This window comes from Cibotium barometz, chromosome 30, assembly GCF_041138505.1.
Source record: "Cibotium barometz isolate CiBa-2024 chromosome 30, ASM4113850v1, whole genome shotgun sequence".
Taxonomy (NCBI): domain Eukaryota; kingdom Viridiplantae; phylum Streptophyta; class Polypodiopsida; order Cyatheales; family Cibotiaceae; genus Cibotium; species Cibotium barometz.
The window spans coordinates 44,975,211-44,998,581 of NC_141075.1; the positions used below are offsets into that span (position 1 = coordinate 44,975,211).

At 39.5% G+C, this 23,371-nt stretch overlaps 2 protein-coding genes across 2 annotated transcripts in view; both read left to right on the forward strand.

The window, feature by feature from the left end:
- Nucleotides 1-6,147: 6,147 nt before the first annotated feature.
- Nucleotides 6,148-12,612, forward strand: LOC147621541 (putative beta-1,3-galactosyltransferase 2). Its single transcript, XM_086824306.1, has 11 exons — nt 6,148-6,792; nt 8,538-8,643; nt 8,855-8,919; nt 10,388-10,587; nt 10,686-10,749; nt 10,898-10,970; nt 11,172-11,292; nt 11,396-11,483; nt 11,658-11,783; nt 11,867-11,976; nt 12,069-12,612. Exons 1-11 carry the CDS (start codon nt 6,701-6,703, stop codon nt 12,215-12,217), a joined length of 1,194 nt encoding a protein of 397 aa, XP_086680432.1. The 5' UTR covers nt 6,148-6,700; the 3' UTR covers nt 12,218-12,612.
- Nucleotides 12,613-21,497: 8,885 nt separating this feature from the next.
- The window catches only part of LOC147621542 (uncharacterized), a 76,458-nt gene continuing 74,584 nt past the window's right edge, over nt 21,498-23,371 (forward strand). Inside the window, exon 1 of the mRNA XM_086824307.1 lies at nt 21,498-21,906. Coding sequence (XP_086680433.1) covers nt 21,842-21,906 — 65 coding nt within the window. The 5' untranslated portion in view covers nt 21,498-21,841. The remainder of the gene's footprint in view (nt 21,907-23,371) is intronic.

A 23,371-nucleotide genomic window follows, 5' to 3' on the forward strand; every position in this document is an offset into this window, starting at 1 on the left:
AACAGGTTAAGATATGATCGGTATGCATCCCATCATGCATATATGGTAAAAGCAATACAAGATATAAAGCCCACATGTTTGGAGGAATACAAGATATGGTCAAACTAATATAAGATATAGAGCTCACATATTTTAAGGGGGAACTTGGACATGCCATGGATGAAAAGATGGCTTTACTAGATGCAATTGTGATATGGATGAAAAGATGGCTACATTAGATGCAATTGTGACATGAGATTTGGTGACTTTGCCTAAGGAGAAGAAGGCAATTGGATGCAAGTGGGTCTATAAAAGTATAGCAAAATTCATAGGATTTGTGAACATGTACAAGGTAAGATTTGTAGCCAATGGATATGCATAAACCTCTAGTATTGACTATGAGGAGACTTCCAACCTAGTTACTAGGATGTCAACTGTGAGAGCAGTCATTATTGCTATGGTTGTAGCCAAGGGATGGTCTTTACATCAAATGGATGTAAAGAATGCAACCAAGGGATGGTCTTTACATCAAATGGATGTAAAGAATGCATTTTTACATGGTTATTTATAGGAGGATGTCTACATGATGGTGTAGCCACCAAGATATGAGGTCTACATGATGGTGCATTTTTATATGGTGATTTATAGGAGGAGGTCTAAATGATAGTACAACCACCAAGATATGAGGACCATACACACCTAGATTCTATTTATAAGTTGCATAAAGCTTTGTGGCTTGACGCAAACACCTAGAGCATGGTCATACAAGATAAGAGAGTCATTATTGGATTCTAAATATTTACAATAAATTTTCACTTTATTTAAAAAAATTTGGTAGGAGCATTGTGCTAGCAGTCGTCTAGGTTAATGACTTGATTATCACAAGGGACAGTGAAGTTGGCATTCATCAGGTGAAGATTCTCCTTTAAAATGAAATATTTAGGTGAGCTATAATACTTCCTAGGTATAGAGGTGATTAGATCTTGTGATGGGATTTAGCTTTTGCAAAGGCAGTATGCTTAGGACATGTTGTCCAACTATGGGATGATAGGTTGTAAGACAATCCTATGTTATCAAAGAGTAGAACACATAATTGGCTATAGATAATACAGGTGATCTTATAGAGGGCCCTACTATGTGCACATTGTAGGGAGTTTGATTTACATGACTATCACCAGTAAAGCTCATAGGACACTATGGACTTTTCTATGAGGTTGGAGTACAAGTACATGTAGATGGGTATAGAAATGCATATTAGGATGGTGTGTCTCATACATGAGATCTACTAGCAGCTTCATATTTCCTTTTGGGAGTGTTATTATTAGCTAGAGTTGCAAGAAACAATCAATGGTTACTTTATTGAGTACCAAGCTGAGTATAGGGGCACTATTATGGTAACATTAATTGCAAAAGCTACTTATAGATATAGGTAAGCCCATGGATAAGGAAGTTTCCATTTATTATGACAACATGAGAATTACTAGTAACCTAGTGTCATACTAGGATGAAGCACATTAAGGTGTTATATCATTTTGTGAGGGATAAATTTCTAATAGGTGATGTGGATTTGGTATATGTGAGCATAGAGGATAAGGAATCTAACATATTCATATATAGAGAATCTCTATAGGTTCATGAGCTTACTTGGGCAGGGTATGGAGTTGAGCTCAAGGGAGAGTGTTGAGATATCGAGCCCAAGTAGTGTGGATATTGCTAGGATGACAGCTCCACACTTATGCCATTAGCATGGTTAGTGAGATTATGGGTGATATGCTGCCAATGGTTTACAAGCTATGAGACAACCACTTCGGTTCACTAGAGTTATGGGATAGTTATACTTCTCACACACTTCTCACACAATTTCCATAGTACACATAGCCATACTAAGTGGTCATAGGGATCACAAGCAGCAAGAACTTTTCCTCTCTTACAGCCAAGATATTACATCCCATGGGAACAAAGAACTAGCCATCAATTAGTCTAGGTAGATGGGAGGTGCAAGAGTGAATTAGTGGGAGTAAATGTAAGTAGCTTCTTAGAGGTAGTCATAGCTCTTCTAGTGACATTTAGAAGTAGCTTCATGGAGGTAGTCATAGCTCTTCTAGGTAAGAGGGAGAAAATGGTAGGCCCAATGAACCACCTTCAAACTTGCTCAATTAAGTCTTGTCAACAACACTATAATTATTGTAGTTGCTCACACAACTAGTGATTTTCCAACATTAACATAAACTTGGGACAACTTGCATCAAGCCTTTATTGGCTTATAGGACCAATAAGTCTGTCAATTGTGTGAAGTGGACCAAAGGAAGGGAAATTCACGGTTTACATTGCCATGGTTTGTAGCCTCATTGTTGCTAAGTACATAGAGGATGGGAAAATATAGGTTTCTTCTAGAACCAACAAGACCGTTAATTGTGTGAAGTGAAGGAAAAGAAGAATCAAGAAGGTCCATAAGATCCTACGTGTGGATTCTCATAATTCAGTCATTCTCTAATTGCATGGGTCCCCCTCTAAGCTAATGCTTCCTCCAAACTGGCTGGCTCCTGAACTTTTATTATCTCAGCCATTAAAGCCTTATTGATAATGTGAGCAAAAGACCCTCTTCTCCTCCTCTATTCTCTCAGATACTGGCTCTTATAATGCTACATGCTTCTCTTCTTCTTTATCTGATGAATCCACCCATTATGGAGCTAGAAGAACTGCTCACTGGTGGTTGTGTCTGATGTGGGCTACTTCTTCGTTGAAGGACAGTGTGGACGGACCTTTCTTCTCCACCTGATGAGGTTGTTCCTCCAAAAACACCACATTATGGCTAATAATTATCTAACTATGGATCTATCTTGCTTTTTATTTCTTTGGCCCATTCTCTTCATTTTTCTTCACCCCATTCTTTTATCTTGGTTTTTATTTCTTCACCTCATTCTCTTTCATTTTTCTTGCTAGAACACCTCTAAAAATATATAATTTTATCATCAAGGCATTTATTTTCGTTAACATTTTAGTGGTATATCCCTCAAACTAGAAGCTCTCAATATCACTCTAGGTAATTGATGGAGTGACCCCTTGAAGTAGAAATTGTCCCAAAACTATGGAGAAAGAGGGAAGTGTAGTTTTTTGACAGTTTCGCATCCTCCTAGTTAAAAAGTCATAAAATATTCGCCACTTATCCATTTCAAAATCTACAGATATCTTTTCAAGCTCTATTTATCAATGTACAAGAATTTATTTGATTTTGATGTTACATAAAAAAATTGCACACTTCTATTCATGCTTATTTTTCTAAATAAGGTGGCTTGAGTGCTTTTATAGAAAGTAACCGCCCGTAACTTTTGATCCTACTATCTAATTTCAATATGCATGTTATATTTTATTGATGTCCTTTGGGTATTCTTTCTTTGAAAATGTTTTAACCCAACCACCTAATCCACACAAATTATCATTATAAAAGTACTGCTCATATTTTATCTTAGACAAAAGATATTCTTCCAACAAAGACAACTTGCTCTCTTATTTGGGTCCAATAGTCTTATCACCAAGTTTACAAATGCTAAGGGCCATACTTAAACCTAATAAAGGGTGGTATAATGTACATAGACTTGGGTGTAGAGGGGAAATGGCTTATTTGGCATGCGTTTTGTAATCCCCCCCACCCCCCCAACTCCTTTTTTTTTCAAAGAAGGTTACAATAGTGTTGGTTTGATATAAAGTATAATTTAAATTCAAATTTCTAGATGTCTTACATCTAGGCTCTTAGTTCTATAAAGGTTTGTTTGAAATGACATGTGAAAGATTGTAAAGCACAAAAAATATTCTTTATTTGGAATGATCATCACTCTCATTATTAAGTCTAGATAAAGTTTGTAGATGAAAAAATGTAGATGTAGCTACAAGATGTGTGCATTTTTTCTTTTTGAAAAATGCTAGCCAATCATTATTTTTTTGTTTTCTTATTGCATTTTTTATTTGAGAAGATATAAAAAAGTATTTAACTTCAAAAAAGTAACACAGATGTGGGGAACATGGCATAAAGAGATAAAATTAAAAGGGAATCAGGATGGTAAATAGAATCGAAGTAGAAAAATGAAGATGACATGAAGACAAACTTGGGAGAGAGAGAGAGAGAGAGAGAGAGAGAGAGAGAGAGAGATATATAAAATCTTTATAGGAAAATGGGCTGCTTCCTCATAGAACTCGCATCATCATGTTTGTTTGTAGGTTTGATCACATTTGGACAATATAATCACATATGTATGTTTCTCCACAATGTGCATATGAGACATGAAGGAAAAACACTGAGAGAGAGAGAGAGAGAGAGAGAGAGAGCATGTAACATAGTACAAAATGTTTATTATATAGGCATCTATCTCATCATAGCACTCAAACCGTTGTCTTTGACTACACACATGTGTAAAGTGAGATGCAAAATGGGTGAATATTAGTTACAATGAACATAACTCTCAAATAACCTTCATGTAGATTTGAGAGAGAGGGCATGGGTTCCAAATTCTCTCCTCTTTTTCTCAAGATACAAGTCATGTGAACGTTACTCTCAAATAACCTTGCTGTAGCTTTCTCTCAACATACAAGTCATGTGAACATTACTCTCAAATAACCTTGACGTAGCTTTTGAAAGATAGAGTGCACAGTAAAAGGCATGGGTTCCAAGTTCTCTCCTCTTTTTCTCAACCTTGATATAGCTTTTGAAAGATAGAGTGCACATAAAAGGCATAGGTTCCAAGTTCTCTTTGCTTTTTCTCAACATAGTACAAGTCATGTGACTAGCAATGATGCTCACTACTCAAAAGCCCACGTGGCTCTTTGTAGTTGGCTTCTAAGATTGCATGTATTTGTTGAGATGTTCCCTTTGGGAATTTATATGTGGTACTCTCTCTCTCTCTCTCTCTCTCTCTCTCTCTCTCTCTCTCTCTCATAAAAAAGAGATTGCATGTATTTGTGGTTATTGGTTCCTAAGGTCCCACTCAACCTTGTGGGCAAAGTCAATTGTAGAATTTGGCCTAATGTGTCAGCATTTTATTTGAAGGTCATACTATTGTATTATTGGCCATGGATGGCTTGATTAGTCTTGTTATATTTATTCTTGAAAGGACCTTGGTTGCACATGGAGAGTGCATGATGTGGATCATTAAGTGTGCTAATGGATTGTCTCCAAATGGGTTCATGACATTTAAAGAGATATCTACAAATCTACAAGGGGATGCTTATGTTACGGATCGATTGAATTGGCGACTGCGTTGATTGGTGGAAGAAGATGTTTGTTCACTTGTTAAGTTCACAAAGGAAAGGCCTATCTCCACACATTTTAAGGACTTCTAGTACCCTCCTCCCTCAAAAAAAAAAAAACTTTTAGATAAAGAAAAAAAGCTCACAAGCACTTTTTCTAATACCTTGCCCATAGGCGGATGAGTGATAAAATAATGCATTTGTCATGATTTTAACCCCCTCGTCAACACACTACCAATGCACTACACTACAACGATTGCACAAGACAATACCATTTTGAGTTTTGAATCGGGCATAGAACCTCAAGCTTTGCGTGTTTGCACTCTAGGTTCGACTTTTGCCTTGGGTGATAGATGTTGTGAGCCGAGCCTTAGATATGTATATCAAGAAAGCAATGAAATTTGTATTTGAACACTATATATCTCCTATTTGGGGCTTATTTACGGTGTAGCTAGTCTCATCGTTGCTATTTGTTAAAATGAGACTTATTCTATGATTGCACAACACACGTATAATTTGATAATATAACTATTTTTTTATTTTTATAATTCGATAATACATGTATAATTTGATTTGTATATTTGCGAAGGAGGAACACACACTCTCACCCCTTTCTGGGGTGAGGGGGAAAAGTGGGAGGAGGAGGGTGCCACCTTAACTAGCTAACTATTGCCCCCCATCTCTTAATGAAAAATTTGATGGTCAAGATACATAAAGAAGTGCAAAACAAATCAAGAATGGTGATAAATTATAATGATGTGTGAACACCCTTGCTGAGATGCTAAAGCACATGGTGACATGGGCCATGTTGGATGCCAGCGTGGAAGTACACGTGGATGTGGTCAGGCGGTTTTCCGTTGGAAGGGTTCAAGGGTCCCATTTTGAAAGAGGGGAGACAGATGCTTAGAGAGAGAGAGGGAGAGGTATTAACGTCGGTAGAACTAGAGAGAGGAGAGCGAGGGCGGCCAGCCGAAGGTCCCGGCGACTCTTCAACCGCGCGTGGTGCCTGACGGCTTTTATCTTCGCTTTCCTACAGCGCAACGCGGCCTCGCCGGTCGTACACATCCACGCATCAATTTGCAGAACAAAAGGGACCTCACACAAACCCTAATCTCGGAGTACGCAGAAACGGTCCCGAAGATCGCCAAGCGTTCCCGAGTTCGTCACCCTCAAAAGGGTTAACAGATCCCTCTTCCTACGTAGAATTTTAGGGTTTCTGAAACCATAGCTCCCCACCATTCAGAATCAGGGTAGCTCAACAGGGCAATCGATCTGCAGGAAGGGCAATCTCAGCCCGTCGATCTGTGATCTTTGCCCTGCCCAGCCTGCTTTTCTTCGCTTTCCTTTCTTTATCTTCTGATTAGGGTTTCTCTAAAACGCAAGTGTCCATTTTGTGATCAAAGCAGCCGGCTTGAATTCTGCAAGTGAGCTTCTGATTAGTGAGAAATTACAGCACTTGTGTGAAATCCAAACAGATCCAATGCGGCCAAGAGGAGGAGCTGGAATATCTCCCAAGGTTTTCGTGGTTGCATGCGTTGCCTGCTTCATCACAGGCATGCTGTTCACTAACAGGTTTGCACAAACTTTTGAATTACGGTGTCTTTTATATGTTTGAAGTTCAGCTACTCCTAGGAAAAAACATCTGGCTGTGTGTGTGTGTGTGTGTGTGTGAGAGAGAGAGAGAGAGAGAGAGAGAGAGAGAGAGAGAGAGAATTCAACTACCGTCAGGGAAAGGGGGGAGGGGGGGTGTTGGTTTTGGAAAGGGTGAGGCAAATTGGCTCATGGGACCAAAAAATAATGCATGATGACTAGTAGTACCGTTGCATCAGGCATTTTCAAAATATAAAGAAGAAAAGGAAATCCTAGAATTACTGGAGTCTGTGGGAGATGAGGGAACGTGTGGAGACCCAATGAGGTTGAAAAGGGTCCTTTTATTTATGCCTGTGGGACTCGTGTATTAATGGGTCTCTCATGGGCCGCCCCTATTGGGTCTCAGGTATCCGACATGCAGTGCAAATCACATTTGGGCACTCAGATGCAGCAAGCTGTCTGGTTTTGCAACGTGTGTGTGTGTGTGTGTGTGTGTGTGTGTGTGTGTGTGTGAGAGAGAGAGAGAGAGAGAGAGAGAGAGAGAGAGAGAGAGGTCTGTGGGGGCCAAATATGACATGGGATCAAATACAAGAACTGGACGAAAAGGCCTCAAAGCATGATCAAGATAGGTTCTGCTGGTCTGGGGATAGGAAATTCCTGAAGCTTCCAACATTGGCAAGTTTTGCTCCCTTTTGCTTAATCTGTGCTGGAGTGAGCTGCTTTGCTATCCAGAATCCAGTGCCCTTCAGGCTTTTTGAATATTCTTTCCTGATTTGCCTTTCTGGTCGATGCTCGTCACGGCTGGTACTCAATAATCAGCATTGCCTCCTTCACTTTCTTTCATGTATCGAGCTAGCTTGCCTCCTCTTCCTATCACGTTCCCTCCCTCCACTCAGATTTGAAGCATTGTAGACTCCCTTCATTTCCATTTCGCAATTTCGAGTTTTAACTTCCTTCTTGAGGTTTCGAAAACTGTCTCGTCTTCGACTTCCTTGACCTTGGTCAAGATGTCCTCTGGTACTGTTCTTCTAAATGCTCATACCTGGGCACTACTGGCTGTTCGTTCCAATCCGAGTTGATGGCATAAGTCTAGACTATGTTGATTGCCTTTGACCAATGGATGGAGAAAACTAGGGCTTAAGACAAATTATACTTCGCATTTGTATCCTAGTGATTGCAGAAAAAATAAGTTCAATGGAATTCATGGTGGGTCTTTAATAAAGCTCAATACTTGTGTATTTAGGCTTTATGTAGGCCAGACATGAGCTTGTCCCTTGTGGATATTTTTCTCTCCCTGTGGCCTTAGTGGTGGGTCTTTAATAAAGCTCAATACTTGTGTATTTAGGCTTTATGCAGGCCAGACATGAGCTTGTCCCTTGTGGATATTTTGCTTTCCCTCTGTGACCTGTGTGCTTAGGTATGAATCATACTTTAGATGAACTCGGTGGGACTGTTGATCACTGATAACAAACACCAGTTGACAACAAACAGCTGCTAGCCTTATTAGCCTTGAATTTTCATTATTAGTGGCCCAAAATTATCCTTAAGTTTAATGTAAGCTTTTTAGGGGACATGGCTGTTATATTTGGACTCTCAAGCTGAAAGTTTGTTCAGAGTATTATTTTTCTGCTTTGTTATCTGTCCTTCATGATTAGCCCAATGTAAACATTCTATCTACTTCTGTGTAGGTTTTGCAAATGGGGTAACTTTGATGTATTTTTCTGCAGGCTTTGGATAACTTCAGAACCTCAAGAAGAACCTGGGGATAATGAAAGGAATGCTGCACATGAAGAAGAACTTCGAATTGTTGCAGACAACTGTGATCCAAAACATGTATGTTGGAATATTGATGTAAGGTTTTGAGAGGGGGAGGAGGGGCAGAGGGGAGGGTGACGAGCGTGATATTCAAAAGTATGTCCATCTTGCACAATGGCATGTAATAAAACAGAACAAAAAACTGCATATTAAGAGAAAGAAAGGCCTATTTTGAGTCTTGACACAGCACTTAAAATATAAAAAATTTCATTTCTGTTTTGTTAACCAGAGAGAAGCATCTATGCAAGGGAAGGATCTTTTGAATGAAGTATCAAGGACACACGAAGCTATTAAGTAAGTGATTTGTCACACTTTAACATGGAGTCACCTTTTAGAAGCATCATTTCTTTCTTCATTATTCACTTGCTTGTATTTGCGTTTGTGATGTTTGGCGTGCTCCATCCTCAAGGATGGGGCATTTAGGTTAGGTTCAGGGTTAAGGCTAGTTGTACCGAGTCTAGATGCGATGGCTCCAACATAGGATCGTATTATAACAATGCATTCATAAGAAGGCTTTTTCACAGACAAGAATTAGGCTTATGGATTTCACCTGCAAATTAAACATGCCTTAATTGTGGTGAAGAGGAAGAATATGGAGTAGTGTCAAAGTCAACATTAACTTTCGTAACATTTGATGTATCTCTTGCGGTTCTGACATGCAAAGCCTTGTGATATAAATCAAGTTATAGGCAAGTATAAAAATTTGGAACAGATTACACAATTGAGGCCATTTGATTGATCTTTAGTGAATGTTTTCAATGTGTGTGCGTGGCTGTCATCCGATTTTGTTTTGCTTGCCTTTGTGCAATGGTGATGGATTCTTGATTCTTGAGAGTATCTCTGACATGAGAGTGTAACTCACAAGGTACTTTTGAGCCCTGTTTTGCTCCTTTATCCTTCCAAACGGGCAACCTCTTGATGTGCATCCTCGTTGTTTGGAGGTTATCCTGCATCCAGAAGCTGTTTGTACCACTTGGTGAATGGCTTACCGAGGCTTTGGATCTTTGTCTTCAAACTCCACTTCTTGAGAGAGATTATCTTGGATCTTCAGGAGTAATGAAGGGCAAGGCATGTAGAAAAGGCAATTGGAAGTCATTACTCTTTATTGAGAATCTTTTGATGATTATATGTATCCAAGAACATCACTTGTGCCAAGTACGATAAGCTAGTTGCCACTTTTTGCAGAGGTGAGAGAACTGCAACAAGCAATATACCTTCACACGCCTAATGAACCTTATCAAGAATTTGATATATCCTTCGAATCCACATCCAGAGCTTCTACTCTCTAGTCCTTACACATTTATTGAAACTACTTTCCTAGAGGTTGACATGCTTGGAAGCTATGGGCACCCCAACCTACATCGAACATACCTGGGCATACATGGGAGGCTACAATACAAGCATCCCAATAGAGCAAGTGTTTAAAAAATGCAAGACTGCATCTAGGTTCTCCAAGGTTTTAATCAAGACCTCTTCAATCAAGGGATCCCTTGCCCCTGGCTCAGTATTTGCTTCTGATTTTGGCATCGTGGCAGTCCAAAGTGAGCTTTTATTCCTTTGATCAGACTGTTGTATCTTTCCAACCTTTCTATATTGGGATTGGATGTGTCTGAGCCTGGTACTTTGCATGGCCTGTTTTTACGCTTGGCAAGTTTGCAAGTTAATAACGTGTATTGTAAAAGTTTTTGCACATTGTGAAGGCATTGAAGTTTTGTTTTTCTGAAACTTATTGATTTATTTATTGGTGTGAGCATTTGATCAGGACTCTTGACAAAACTGTCTCAATGTTGGAGATGGAGTTAGCTGCAGCTAGGGCTTCCCAAGCTGGCTCTCCTGCTCTCATGAAGCCTGTTGGGGAGTATCCTGAAGAAAGACGAAAAGCCTTTGTTGTGGTGGGAATCAACACTGCTTTTAGCAGTCGAAAGAGAAGGGATTCAGTTCGGGAAACATGGATGCCACAAGGTATACACTTCTTGATCAACTTTATTAGCAATTATTATGAGAGCCAGGATTACAAACACATATGCTGCTTATTGATTTCTGAGAACTCAATTGTTTAGGAGATAAGTTGAAGCAACTGGAGCAGGAGAAAGGGATAATTGTTCGTTTTGTCATTGGCCATAGGTAAGCTTCTCTGAGACGTATCTTTCATGCATTCTTTGTGAGGTAGTAATGTCTGTAGGGGAATAGACAGGCCTTCAGTGGCTTCACAATGTATGGCTTATAAGGTATAGATATTAAGTGAGCTTCGATGTACGTTATTGAATAACAGTGCAACTCCTGGGGGCATTTTAGATCGAGCCATCGATGCAGAAGATGCACAACATTCGGATTTCTTGAGATTGGTGAGTATACGACTAAGACCATCTGATGCATTTTCTTTGAACTGTATCTTGGCATAAGTATTGGGTTTCGAACTTTATCTTGGCATTTAGCCGTGAGAGGCTGGACCCTTTTAAAACCCACAGTGCAGCTTATACTTGGATGTCTAATGTTTTGTACTTGCAGTTCATATAACCTCCTGACCGAGTTTATGCTGTTGATAGGATCACATTGAAGGCTATCATGAATTGTCAGCCAAAACAAAGGTGTTTTTTTCCACCGCTGTGGCTAAGTGGGATGCCGATTTTTATGTGAAAGTTGATGATGATGTGCATGTAAATCTAGGTGAGATATGGCTTTTCCTTCCCCGTGTTTTTTTTGCATCTTTTACTAAATCACCTGCAAAATCGAAGAAATCTTGATGTTCTTTTTTAACGCCTTCTTTAAGGGATGCTCGGAACAACATTGGCAAGGCATCAATCAAAGCCTCGCGTGTACATAGGGTGTATGAAGTCTGGGCCAGTTCTCTCTCAAAAGTGAGTTTTTAGAAATTCCAGCTTGCATGTAAATAGATGCATGCATTCACACATACATACGTGCATGCATATGAATTTTACCGGTGGTGCACTGTTCATGTAGGACACCTTCTCATGCTGCAAGCTCTTGGTATCTTTGTAACCAAAAGTTCTTTACTCTTTTCATCTCTGCAGAGGGGTTAAATACCATGAGCCAGAGTATTGGAAGTTTGGAGAAGAGGGAAACAAGTATTTTAGACATGCTACAGGGCAGTTATATGTGGTTTCGAAGGATCTAGCTACTTACATATCCATTAACCAGTATGTATTTTGGAACTTAAATCTAAGTTCTTTTTGCTATGTTGCACCATTCTTAAATTATGTTTGCATCTGGATTCTGATAGGCCAATATTGCATAAGTATGCGAATGAAGATGTATCCTTGGGTGCGTGGTTTATTGGCTTGGATGTGGAACAAATCGATGATCGAAGCTTTTGCTGTGGGACACCTCCAGGTGAGTCTGTCCTTATGCCAGTTTGTTTTTCAGTAAACCAGAGTTGGTTAAGGTTATTGGCTGGTTAAAAATATGTTCAATGGGATTTGTAGACTGTGAATGGAAGGCCCAAGCAGGAAATGCATGTGTGGCTTCTTTCGATTGGACATGCAGTGGCATATGCAAATCCGTAGACAGAATGAGAGAGGTGCATCAGCGCTGTGGTGAAGGAGAAGATGCTGTATGGAGCGCCATTTTCTAGCTGGGCATGTGGACGTACTAACATTCATTCTTTTATCCATTTAAACATTTATTGCCCACAAGGTCAGATCACAAGCATGGAAGCACATTTGGAGGAGCCCAAGTTGTGACCCTTGAATTTAGCAGTTCAAAGGAGTGGTATCTGCTGGACATGTGCCGAGGGCAATTTGAAGGATTGTGTACCAAAAACCCAGCACCTCTCCGAATGAAAAGTGCACATTGTGCTTTGCAACCATAGAAATAGTGAAATGAAGGCCATGTATAGCTGCTACCTGCTGAGCTGATTTATTTGCATGGATGTTCTCTTACTTGTAGAACTTTAATTGGCGGTGCGTACTTGAACATTGAGCTAGAGTGTAACATTTCTTGAGAGAATATATTTTTGTTAAAGAGGCATATGGAGTTCAAAATGAGAGGCAAAAAGATGCAAAATGCGTTTCTTTTTGTGTATTGATTTGGTGAAGATTTGAGACCTGATTTTGCATCTTTTTGTGTTTTGTTTTAAAGATGTGAGACCTGTAGTGTTTTATGTCGAAGAAATTGCAAGTTATTTTAAAATAAGGGGCTGTGAAAAAGATCATGCTAGACATTGCTTAATAGCGTTATACCATACAAATTCCAAGATAAAAAATGTATGAGGGGGAATAATCACCAACTAAAATGTGGATGTGAGGGCTAAAAACATGCTATAGGGAACATTGCCAAATTGAAATGTGAATGTGAGGGTTACTGCTTTGTAAAATATGGATGTGAGGGCTAAAAACATGCTATAGGGAAGGAACATTGCCGAACTGAAATGTGAATGTGAGGGTTACTGCTTTGTAGTAAGTTATGGTTTCATTAAATTTGTTTAAAGATGTGTTTTTTTGAGGCTGCTTAAGCAAAGAAAGGTAATGAAGAGGAAGTGGCATGGCAATAAAATAGTAGTTTTTTCAAGGGGTCCTTTTATTAACTTGGTTTTAATATCCCAATTACATTTTCGTAATCATGCATGCTACCTTGGGCATTGTTAATCAGGTGGCTGATAATTAATGTGCTCGAGTGTCTAGAGTACCTCTACATTATTCCTTTGCCTCCTGAGGTATGCTTGCATGTGCTTGGCTCCCCTGATACTTCTCTGATGCCGCCACAGGGTGTGCACGACATCTGGTGCGATTACAGGCGGGCTACGGTACTACAGATCAGCCCCCATCTCCTATCTGTGCTAGCATAACTCTCCTTGCAGCCCCCATCTCCTATCCTTGCTACCATAACTCTCCTTGCAGCTGCTGGAGTGCTGGTTCTATGCCACATTTGCCAACTCTCATTACTGGTGATAACCCGTTGTAGCTGCTACCACTTCCATTTCATTGTCACCAGCTCTTGATAATTGCTCTAAACCTGCGCGACATCCTCTATGACACCTTTACGCATCTTATAATAGAATCGCACTACTCAAATTTGAAAGGGCATTAATCCCCATTTATGTATTTTTTTGTCACTTAATCCTTTTGATTTTCCCATAATTCTTTTGTTGGGTCTATAAGACCTTTGTGATGCCTTGCTGATGTGAATGTTTACGTACTTTTGTGGGATTCTCATTTTCCTTTCTTCTCGTAAGAAACACTCCCTTTCTTTGGTTCTATGTTGTGAACCACACATACAATGGGTTTTTCCACATTGTTTATTCCTTTTCACCCGTATGTCTATCACATGCATACTTATTGTGTAAGCTAACCTACAATGGTGGAGTAAACCTAGAGCACTTACAAATTGGAGGACCTAAGCTTAAGCACAATAGAAGACAATGATATAGAGAAGAAGAGTATAATATGCTAGGCAAAGATACAAGGATGGCTCTATTTGGTACGCATGCACTCCTATGAGGGACCTTAGAAGATTGCTACAAGTGCTAAGAGTGTGGCTGTAAGGTAAGGAGGTAAACACACATTGATGACATGAACTGTAGAGGGACGTAATTCGTAATGCATTTTTATAAGCATGGAGACATGGGGTGGCTATGACTATACCTTGTGTGTCTATCGTCTGCTATATAATCTTGGACCATAATGAAGAATTAGTATTTGTTGCGCATTATTTTCAGCTTCCATGGCTATATGTGCTCATCTTGGACTTGATTGACACAACTTTCACACTTGGCATCAATGCCTTTCTTTGACATGATCTCATGATGTATTTCATGGTGTCATTGTGGGGTTTCATGGGCATAATCATTGAATTTAATCCTTTGGTTATGGTATTGTATCTTGGACTGTATAAATATAAAGAACTTCCGTTGGGTTATGATTTTGTATATTGCAATGTATAAATATAAAGAACTTCCATTGGTTATGGTATTGTATATTGCAATGTATAAAGAACTTCCTTTGGTGAGGTTTTGGAATTATGTTAACTTTTCATTGATTGAAGTGATAGAGACAAATCATAAGATAGAACCCACACCTTCACACCCATCTTGCACCTAACCTTCACTAGACGCACCTTGTACCTTCATGTTCGGAATTACTCTCTTGCTCGAGAGAGACCGTCATCCTCTACATTGACGTCACCATCAATCATGTTGACTCGTGGAGTTGATTGCCTCTTTGTTCTCTCGGCAATTGGGATTGATATGTCTTTTTTGTCGACAGTTGGTAGGTCACATTTCTAGGTTCAGAATCTTGTTTCTTCTTTGCGTCTTTGCCCTGTTTGTTGTTGTTATTGTTTAGCACCATGATTATTGTTGAAAACAACAGTTTTAATATCATTGGTGTGCCTGTCAAACTTATGAAAAGAAAACAAACTTTTTAAATTTGTTAGCTTGAGAATCCTAAGGTGGTTTGTTGTCCAATTGTAAGCCAAAGAGATTGTCGTGAATAGAGAATGAGGTTGAAACATATTGATCTCCACTCTAAGAGCAAGCTTTTATCCGGCAATAAATTTGCTTTTGAATTTTCTTTAAAAATTCTTCTCTTTGAGTGGTCCCCAAAGCTCTAATACCATTGTTAGGACCTTTATGACACTTAGAGAAGAATTCTATTTCTCAAACAAAAATTAGAGCGAACCATAGACTTGGAACAAATTAAAAGCATAAACCTTACATAAACAAAATAAAATAAACAAGAGAGCTTAAAAGTAAGAGAGATCATCATTGATACAAGATTGGGTTGAATCTCCTTTGGATGAGTGTGGCCCGTTGTACCACTCATCCATATTTATATGTATTAAAAGCTTGCTTTTCAAAAAGCACAACTCTAAAAATAAAGCTAAAGAGCTTTTTGAGTTTTTGAGCATACAAGCTCTTCCAAAAATATACCAAGCTACAATTGTTAAGTCTTGGGCGGCCTACCAAAAATATAAATACTAATTGGTATGTACAAAGGTTTAAAATATTAATGGTAAAATATGTAATCATAATAGATGTTCACATGTCTTCCAAATATCTCATTGTGGTTCAACAAATGTTCCATCTATGACTAACAAAATAATCCGCCACTCATCGTCTACATCCAAAATAATTAGTCAGTGCACAAAGCCAATTAAGCATATTAATCCTAACTATATCATACCAGTGTACATAGCTAATTAAACACATTAATCTTAGAAAATGATATAAATATAAGGCGCATCCCACACATAAAATATCTCTGTCAAAATAATGGGCGTCCCCAATAGAGGTTATGACTAACAACTCTAAATAAATATAAATACTAATTGGTACAAAGGTTTAAAATATTAATGGTAAAATATGTAATCATAATAGATGTTCACATGTCGTCTACATCCAAAATAATTAGTCAGTGCACAAAGCCAATTAAGCATATTAATCCTAACTATATCATACCAGTGTACATAGCTAATTAAACACATTAGTCTTAGAAAATGATATAAATATAAGGCACATCCCACACATAAAATATCTCTGTCAAAATAATGGGCGTCCCCAATAGAGGTTATGACTTACAACTCTAAATAAAAATTAACTTTTTGACAACCAAAATATAGAGTAGCTTTGTGGTTTGAAAGATTAGTTTTGGGGTTCCGACTCGACCCTTAACATAATCTCGTGTTATTAAGCCCAACCTTTTTTAAGCTTTCTAATGGGATGTGATAATCAACCGCTAGTTTCCCTAACTGTTAGTTCGAGAGCAAATTTGAAAGGGTAGTATTTCCTATTTTCTTTTGTCACTTACTCCTTTTGATTTTCCCATAATTTATCTACTACATTCATCAAGACATTTATGTCACCTTTGTGGTGTGATTGCCTTGATACTATTATATCCCAAGTTGTAAATTTCTTCTCATGATACCATCAATCTAATAATCCTCTTACTTGGGCCATTGACTCCCTTTCTTTGCTTTCCTTAATCTCAACTATGACCATTGTTCTAATTCTGCTAATTGTCTCATATAAATCTTCCTTCACCTTGGTAATAGTTCCTTATGTATGTTGTGTCATGTTGTGTCTTAAGTGCCGAGCTCAAATTGTTCTTAGATTTTTGAGGCATTTGAGTTCACAGACTCGCCCTTTTAGCAACATAAATGTTCCATTTGAGCAAGTGGTGAGAGGCTTCCATGGCACTCATGTGATGGGAGGCTTTCCATGTTAGTGTTGCCAAGCATCCATAAATGCAAGCTTCTTGGGCATCTTCTCTTATGGCATATGAACTCACCCTACCATTATAGCCTCTTGGTTTCTTTTATGGCATGTGAACCCACTCGATAATTACAATCGAAAGGCATTGTTGTTATGCTGTAGGTCATCATGTAAACTTGCAAGTGCTATCGGTACGTCAACATTGTAGGCCATCATTGGAAATCTTGGTCGTAACTATTGCAGGAATTTGTTGGAACTATTGGTTATCATTAGTCTCTAACTAGTCTCTTTGAAAGAGGTTTCTATGCTAAGCGAAAGCATTGTTGGCATGCTGCTAGTCTTTGTAGCGATTTCTTGGGGAGGAGTTAAGCTTGACCATCCCTTAGATTTGTGGCATGTGTAACTACCCTTAAATGTTTGGTGACTAACCTTCCTCCCGAACTCTGACCATTGGGGTCTTCCCAAGAGGGAGGATGAGGTTTTGAGAGAGAGAGAGAGAGAGAGAGAGAGAGAGAGAGAGAGAGAGAGAGAGATATTAACGTCTCCTAAAGGCCGAAATGGCCCATGAGACCAAAACAAGGTACAACTGATGATGATGATGTCTCATCATAACAAATCTGAAAGAAAGAATGAAAATAGTAACATCCTAAGAGAGCTAAGAGCTGAAAGCTGAACCGTTGAATCGTCGCGATAAACTCCTCTGGTGGCGAGCAATGACGACTCGAATCTGTCGATGGTGAGGGAGTCGTGGACACGATCCTCGTGGTCGTGGGCGTCTCGCTCTACAAATGGCAATGGCTTTGTCCAGGGTGACTCCTCTGGAGGGTGTTCTGCCAGGTAGGCCTGTAGATGGGGGAGTAGAGGCTGGTGGGGTTACAGTGCTGGCTCTGAAAAAATTTGTGAGGGCTCTCTGTCTAGGCGTCTCGCTCTACAAATGGCAATGGCTCTGTCCAGGGTGACTCCTCTAGAGGGTGTTCTGCCAGGTAGGCCTGTAGATGGGGGAGTAGAGGCTGGTGGGGTTACAGTGCTGGCTCTGTAGATGGGGGAGTAGAGGCTGGTGGGGTTACAGTGCTGGCTCTGAAAAAATTTGTGAGGGCTCTCTGTCTAGGCGGCTCTAGTCCCACTGCCCTCCTGTCCCTCAATAGGCTTTGTCTGTGGCGTCTAAGCTCAAGTATGAAGAGCCCTAAGCATCTTTGGTCCTCAAAGTCCATGATCTGACGCAAAGGTCCAAAGCCTTCACGGAACAGGCAATGATACCTCCCTCGGATCTCATAGTAGACAGTACAACGACATATATAGTGTTCCTCCGACTCCACCTCCTGATGGCAAAGTTGGCATATTCGGTCCTCTAGTGATATATCCTCATATCAACCTGTCTCTATCCTCAGCTGGTGTGAAGAGGTGCGAATCTATCCAATAGCACTCCGAATACCATGTGAGAGGTGTGTGTCCATGTAAGCATGGCGTATAATAAACCCGTCTGAAGATAGGTGTAGAAAATGACTATGGTAGTGTGCCATTTTCGTGCCCAACGACTACGGGGGCCTGACCCATGTCCTCTCTGTATCTAGTCTCACAATGTCCATCATCCTGATCACCCAATTCAGCTCTGAACGGCTGAGATCTAAGAACAGGCAGTCCAGGCTATAAGTAAAAGGCGGGAGTGCATCAATACTCATGCCATGCAAGGCCAGCCATGTGCGCATCTGGGCATACCAACACAGCTCGTCTGCAAGCTGTTTGGAGGAAGTGAGTGCTAGGTGAGGGTATTTCTGCTAAGGGAGCTCTCTAGAGAAAAGTAACTGCACGGAACAAAGCCTCAATAACCACTCGAGCAGCCCCCATCTCTACCCTGATGATCTCATGTGGTACAGATGACTTGCTTTGAATCATGCGTGCAATCATCATCACTAATGGCCTCTCCATATGCTACCATCCATCATAATAGTCTCTCCATCCTGTCCTGCCAATGGCTCCCTCCTCTTAGGAAAAGACTAGGTCCCCATATCTCTGCTCCATAGAGAAGTGTCAATGTAACCAGAGTGTCAAATAGCCATAGTTTTGTGCATGGCTCCTAAAACTATATGTCTACGCACTGTCTCTCAAGTGCCCCCAAAGCTGCAAATCCTCGTGCACGTCTAGCCTCTACTGCCTCCCTCATAGAAAACCGCGGCCCTTTCAAGGTCACCCCCAGGTACACATAGGATCTGACATACTCAACTGGCTCTCCTCTAAATGTAAACTAAGTCTGTGTTCTAGAGAGAGAGAGAGAGAGAGAGAGAGAGAGAGAGAGAGAGAGAGAGAGAGAGAGAGAGAGAGAGAGAGAGAGAGAGAGAGAGAGCACTTTTATCACTCTCTCCAACTGTAGTACTTTTTTGAAGGGATTTTTATTTTTTTGTAAGGATGGCTTTATCGTGAATGCTGTGTGAACTTGTTTTTGTTTGGCTTGAAAGGTTTATAAATATTTTTAAAATGAAATCTCCACATGTTGCTATTGCTATCGATGGACTACAATGGATCTTTCATTTGGAAAATTTTCAAAGTTTTTTTATCAATAAAGCTTCTTTATCAAATATGATTATGTATCCCAATGCATCCTTTTCCTTCAAAAATCATACCTATGGAAGGAAGGTAGAATTTATACAAAACAAAACAAAAGGGAAAAGCTTGGAAAATAACTATGGAAGGTAGAATTTTTACAAAACAAAAGGGAAAATCTAGGAAAAATAATCTTGAAAATTCCTACACATTCACATTCACATCCTTGAAACAAAGAAGAAAATAAATTGTGATATGTTAGACATGAATACAAATAATGGAGGAGAAGGAGAAGGAGAAGGTAAATAAACAAATGTGTGTGTGTGTGTGTGTGAGAGAGAGAGAGAGAGAGAGAGAGAGAGAGAGAGAGGTTTTTGATGTGCCAATTGGGGGGAAGGGATCAATGCACTCAATCCTTCAAGTTACAAGGTTCCCCTTCAAAGTGGGAGAGGAGAAGCTAAGTCTCTTAAAAAGAGGGAGATGAGGAGAAGCTAAGTCTCTTAAAAAGTGTGGCTTTTAACAATGTCTTTACTTATTAATATAATAAAGTTCAATCTTAGACAAATTGGGTTTGTTAAGGAAATGAAGTGTTTTAAAATCATAGTAACTTTAAAAAAAAAAAAAAGAGGGTATGGCCACACTACACCACCCATATTTAAATGCTCATCTTTTTTAATTCATCTAGACACATATGCAATAGTTTCTTGAAAGAAAAAAGAATGAACTTTTAAACACTTGTCAACAACAAACATCCTTTAGTGTGTCCACTTAAATTGCCATATCTTGTCAATTAAAAATTTTGTTGACTTTTTCACACAAATTAGAAGTTATATAACAACTCAACATTCAAGGACTTGATTAACATTGAGAAGAACCCCATGATAAGTTTTTGTTAACAACACGTCACTTGATTGGAAAGGAAGATGGGGATTTGGATATACACACAATTAGGTGCACCATTTTGAAGATGCTTGCAAAATTGACTTGCATAAAGATATTCATTTCAAAGCAAGTATCAACTTTGAATGCGGTGTTAGAATATACCTCATATTGCTAGTAGGCTCTAGCTGGAGTACTATTGACTCAAGCTAGTAGGCTCTAGCTGGAGTACTATTGACTCAAGCTACTAAAGTGCAAGTCTTCAGTTCCAATCCTTGGCATGTACTCTAAATAGAAAAAGCAATACACCTCATATATATTATAGAAAGACGAGGAGCTTAGGCATTAATAAGTGCTCCATGACTAGGAAAGATGAATTCCAAGAGCACTTTAAGGAGATTCTTTACTTTATCCACCATAATATTATATCTTTTTGAGTTATTGTATTGTAAGGTGCTTCAATCAGTCTTTATAGTCTTTATCATCATTCGCTTCCCCTCCTCCTTTCTTCTTCCCACCAACAGAACCACCGTTGGTTAAAGGTGGAATGCGTGTCTATACACATATGACTTTATGATAGCATGGTGGCATGCTGTAATATGCAAGAGGTAGCACACTTAAACCTCCATTTTTGTACGTCTTATAAATGATTTGTTTGCTGAGTTCTAATTGCCTTCTTCCTTTGCATCAAAGGTAAGGAAAGATCAAATGTGTTGAAATGCACTTAAGCCTCTTTGAAACACCATGTGAGAGGCATGGGTTTCTATAATGACTTGCATAATCCAATTAACATGTTTTCAATTTGTGGACGTATGCAGTGCTCCCATAACTTGATTTGTAGTGTAATTTTTTCGGGTGAAATTTAGAAATCTAGGTTGAAATTCGATGGTGCCTTTAATTTTAATGGATGAAATTTGTACATTTTAGTTGTAAGTCACATAGTCACGGCACTTGTATGATTTCTAGTGATAAGTGATATAATATATTGGACCCTTTTTAATGTATGTATGTAAGTAATATAATATAATATTGGACCCTTTTTAATGTATGTATGTAAGTAATATAATATATTGGACCCTTTTTACTGGAGTGATCATTGGTATTTGCAACTCAAATACGGAAATGATTGGCTTTATTCTCCTCAAAGGTGGCGGGCGAGTTCATTTGGGCGGACGCCGGATAGTGTGAAACCTGCCAGTGTAAAGGAAAAAGCCACACGTGGCAAGAGAATCTCACACCTGACGTGGGTTACTCGTGGTTATAGTACCGTGTGCGCAGATTTTTTCATAGTTTCAACTTTCATTTTCTGTTCATCTGTAGCTCGCAGTGTCACACCACAGGCAAGCCATTTTTAGCCTGCTTGTTTGTGCTTCTCCAGGACTCTGAACCCTAGCTTCTGCATATCTGTAAACCCTGACTGTAAAAACCCTCGCTTTTGCTTGACTGTGAAAACCCTAGATTTTTACCTGAACCCTATTTAGCTTTTGGATGGGTATACCCTGATTGCACCTAGCTTTTGGATGATTATGACTGTAAACCCTAGATTTTGAATGACTCTAAACTCTAGCATTGATTCTTGGAAGGGAGAAAGCTTGCGTTGGCTTCTTCATCGCTCCCTCTCTCAGAGAATGCATGGTAGCTGCAATGCCGGATCCTCAAGCTGCTGTGAATGACTTCGTCTACAAGCTGAAGCGCAGGTCATGATCTCTTTTGTTTGTTATATTTGTATCATATCCTCTGTGTTCCTCTGCGGTTGCTTTTTATATGCCTTAATGTGTAGGTTAATCTAAGACAGCCATCCAGATAGATTAAAGCATGACAGATAGAACTGACTGTCACTGATCAAGGCTCATGCCACCATTGAGTTGTGTTTGATTACATGATTAAGAATTTATTGATCATGTGTTTAAAATCCCTTTCAATCACATGGTTCACAACGACCTTATTTGTATCAACACAGCTTCTTTCATATTGAAATATAAATGCCTGTGCACACAACACGGGAGACAAAAGTTGTTTGAAATTACCAAGAAAAGCCGTTCTATATGCTGTAGTCTGGCATTTGCATGTTGTTTTAATATGCATATTTTTTTAACTCAAAGAGTGGACTGTCCACGCACACTTTTTGTCATGGCTTTATTCACAACCTTTCAAATGCAACAATCACCAAGCTTATGTGCTTATGCAATTTTATGATTTGGCATGATGACATGGTGTATTGATCCGTATTGAACTTTTGAATTGCTGCAATTTTACATTTGAATAAGAGCTTTATTGAATATGAATAACTATGACCACGGCCTACATGTGTTAGAAGTTCTCTTTTGATCACATGCATCATGATGGCTGCTATGCATTAGACACTTCCCTTAAAAAGAGCGTCAAATGTATTGTGAGAGCAAGTTGAGATTCTACATTTGTTTTGGCAGACAAAATTGGTGGGGGTGTGTCAGTTGAGAGGACACTAGGCTTTCTTTGTATGCCTATGTGAGAAAAAATTTGGAGGGGAAGCTACAACTGTCACATGCATAGATGCATATGGACATGGTGGGTGTTCACTGCAGAGATTATGTATTTGCACACAAGGACCCTGATGCAATAGCACTGTACATAAGAGCAGGAATAAGAGAGGAGCTAGAGGAGAGAGAGAGAGAGAGAGAGAGAGAGAGAGAGAGAGAGAGAGAGAGAGAGAGCTGTTAGAAGTCATCTCCTGTCTTTATCAGACACCAGGGCCTCTGTTGTGGGTGTGCCCGCCCTTTGTAGGTGTTTTATCATTTTTCCTCACTCCCCGTATTTTTTTTCCATTTTTTCCTATTTTTCCAGGGTATGGGAGGCAGTGTAGGACCTGTCGGCTGTACCAGATGCTGGACTGGTCTCAGGCAGTCCCAAATTCTCTCTGCTGTTGGTCGACTCCACACGTGTGAGGGCCGACCCTGAGAAGCTGGCCGACTGGTGATTTTCACTGGTCGTGGGCATTTTATGTCCTGTTGGCTGTCCCTACTGCAGGCCGACTGCATATATGGGGCCATATAAAATGGCCCCATGGTCCCCCACTCATTGTATCTTGTTTTCATTGCGGGATCTTGTGTATAGAGAAGAGTTACACGCCTATCTCTCTCCTTCTCTTGTGCTGTCTATTTTCTGCACTCCTCTTGCTCTTGT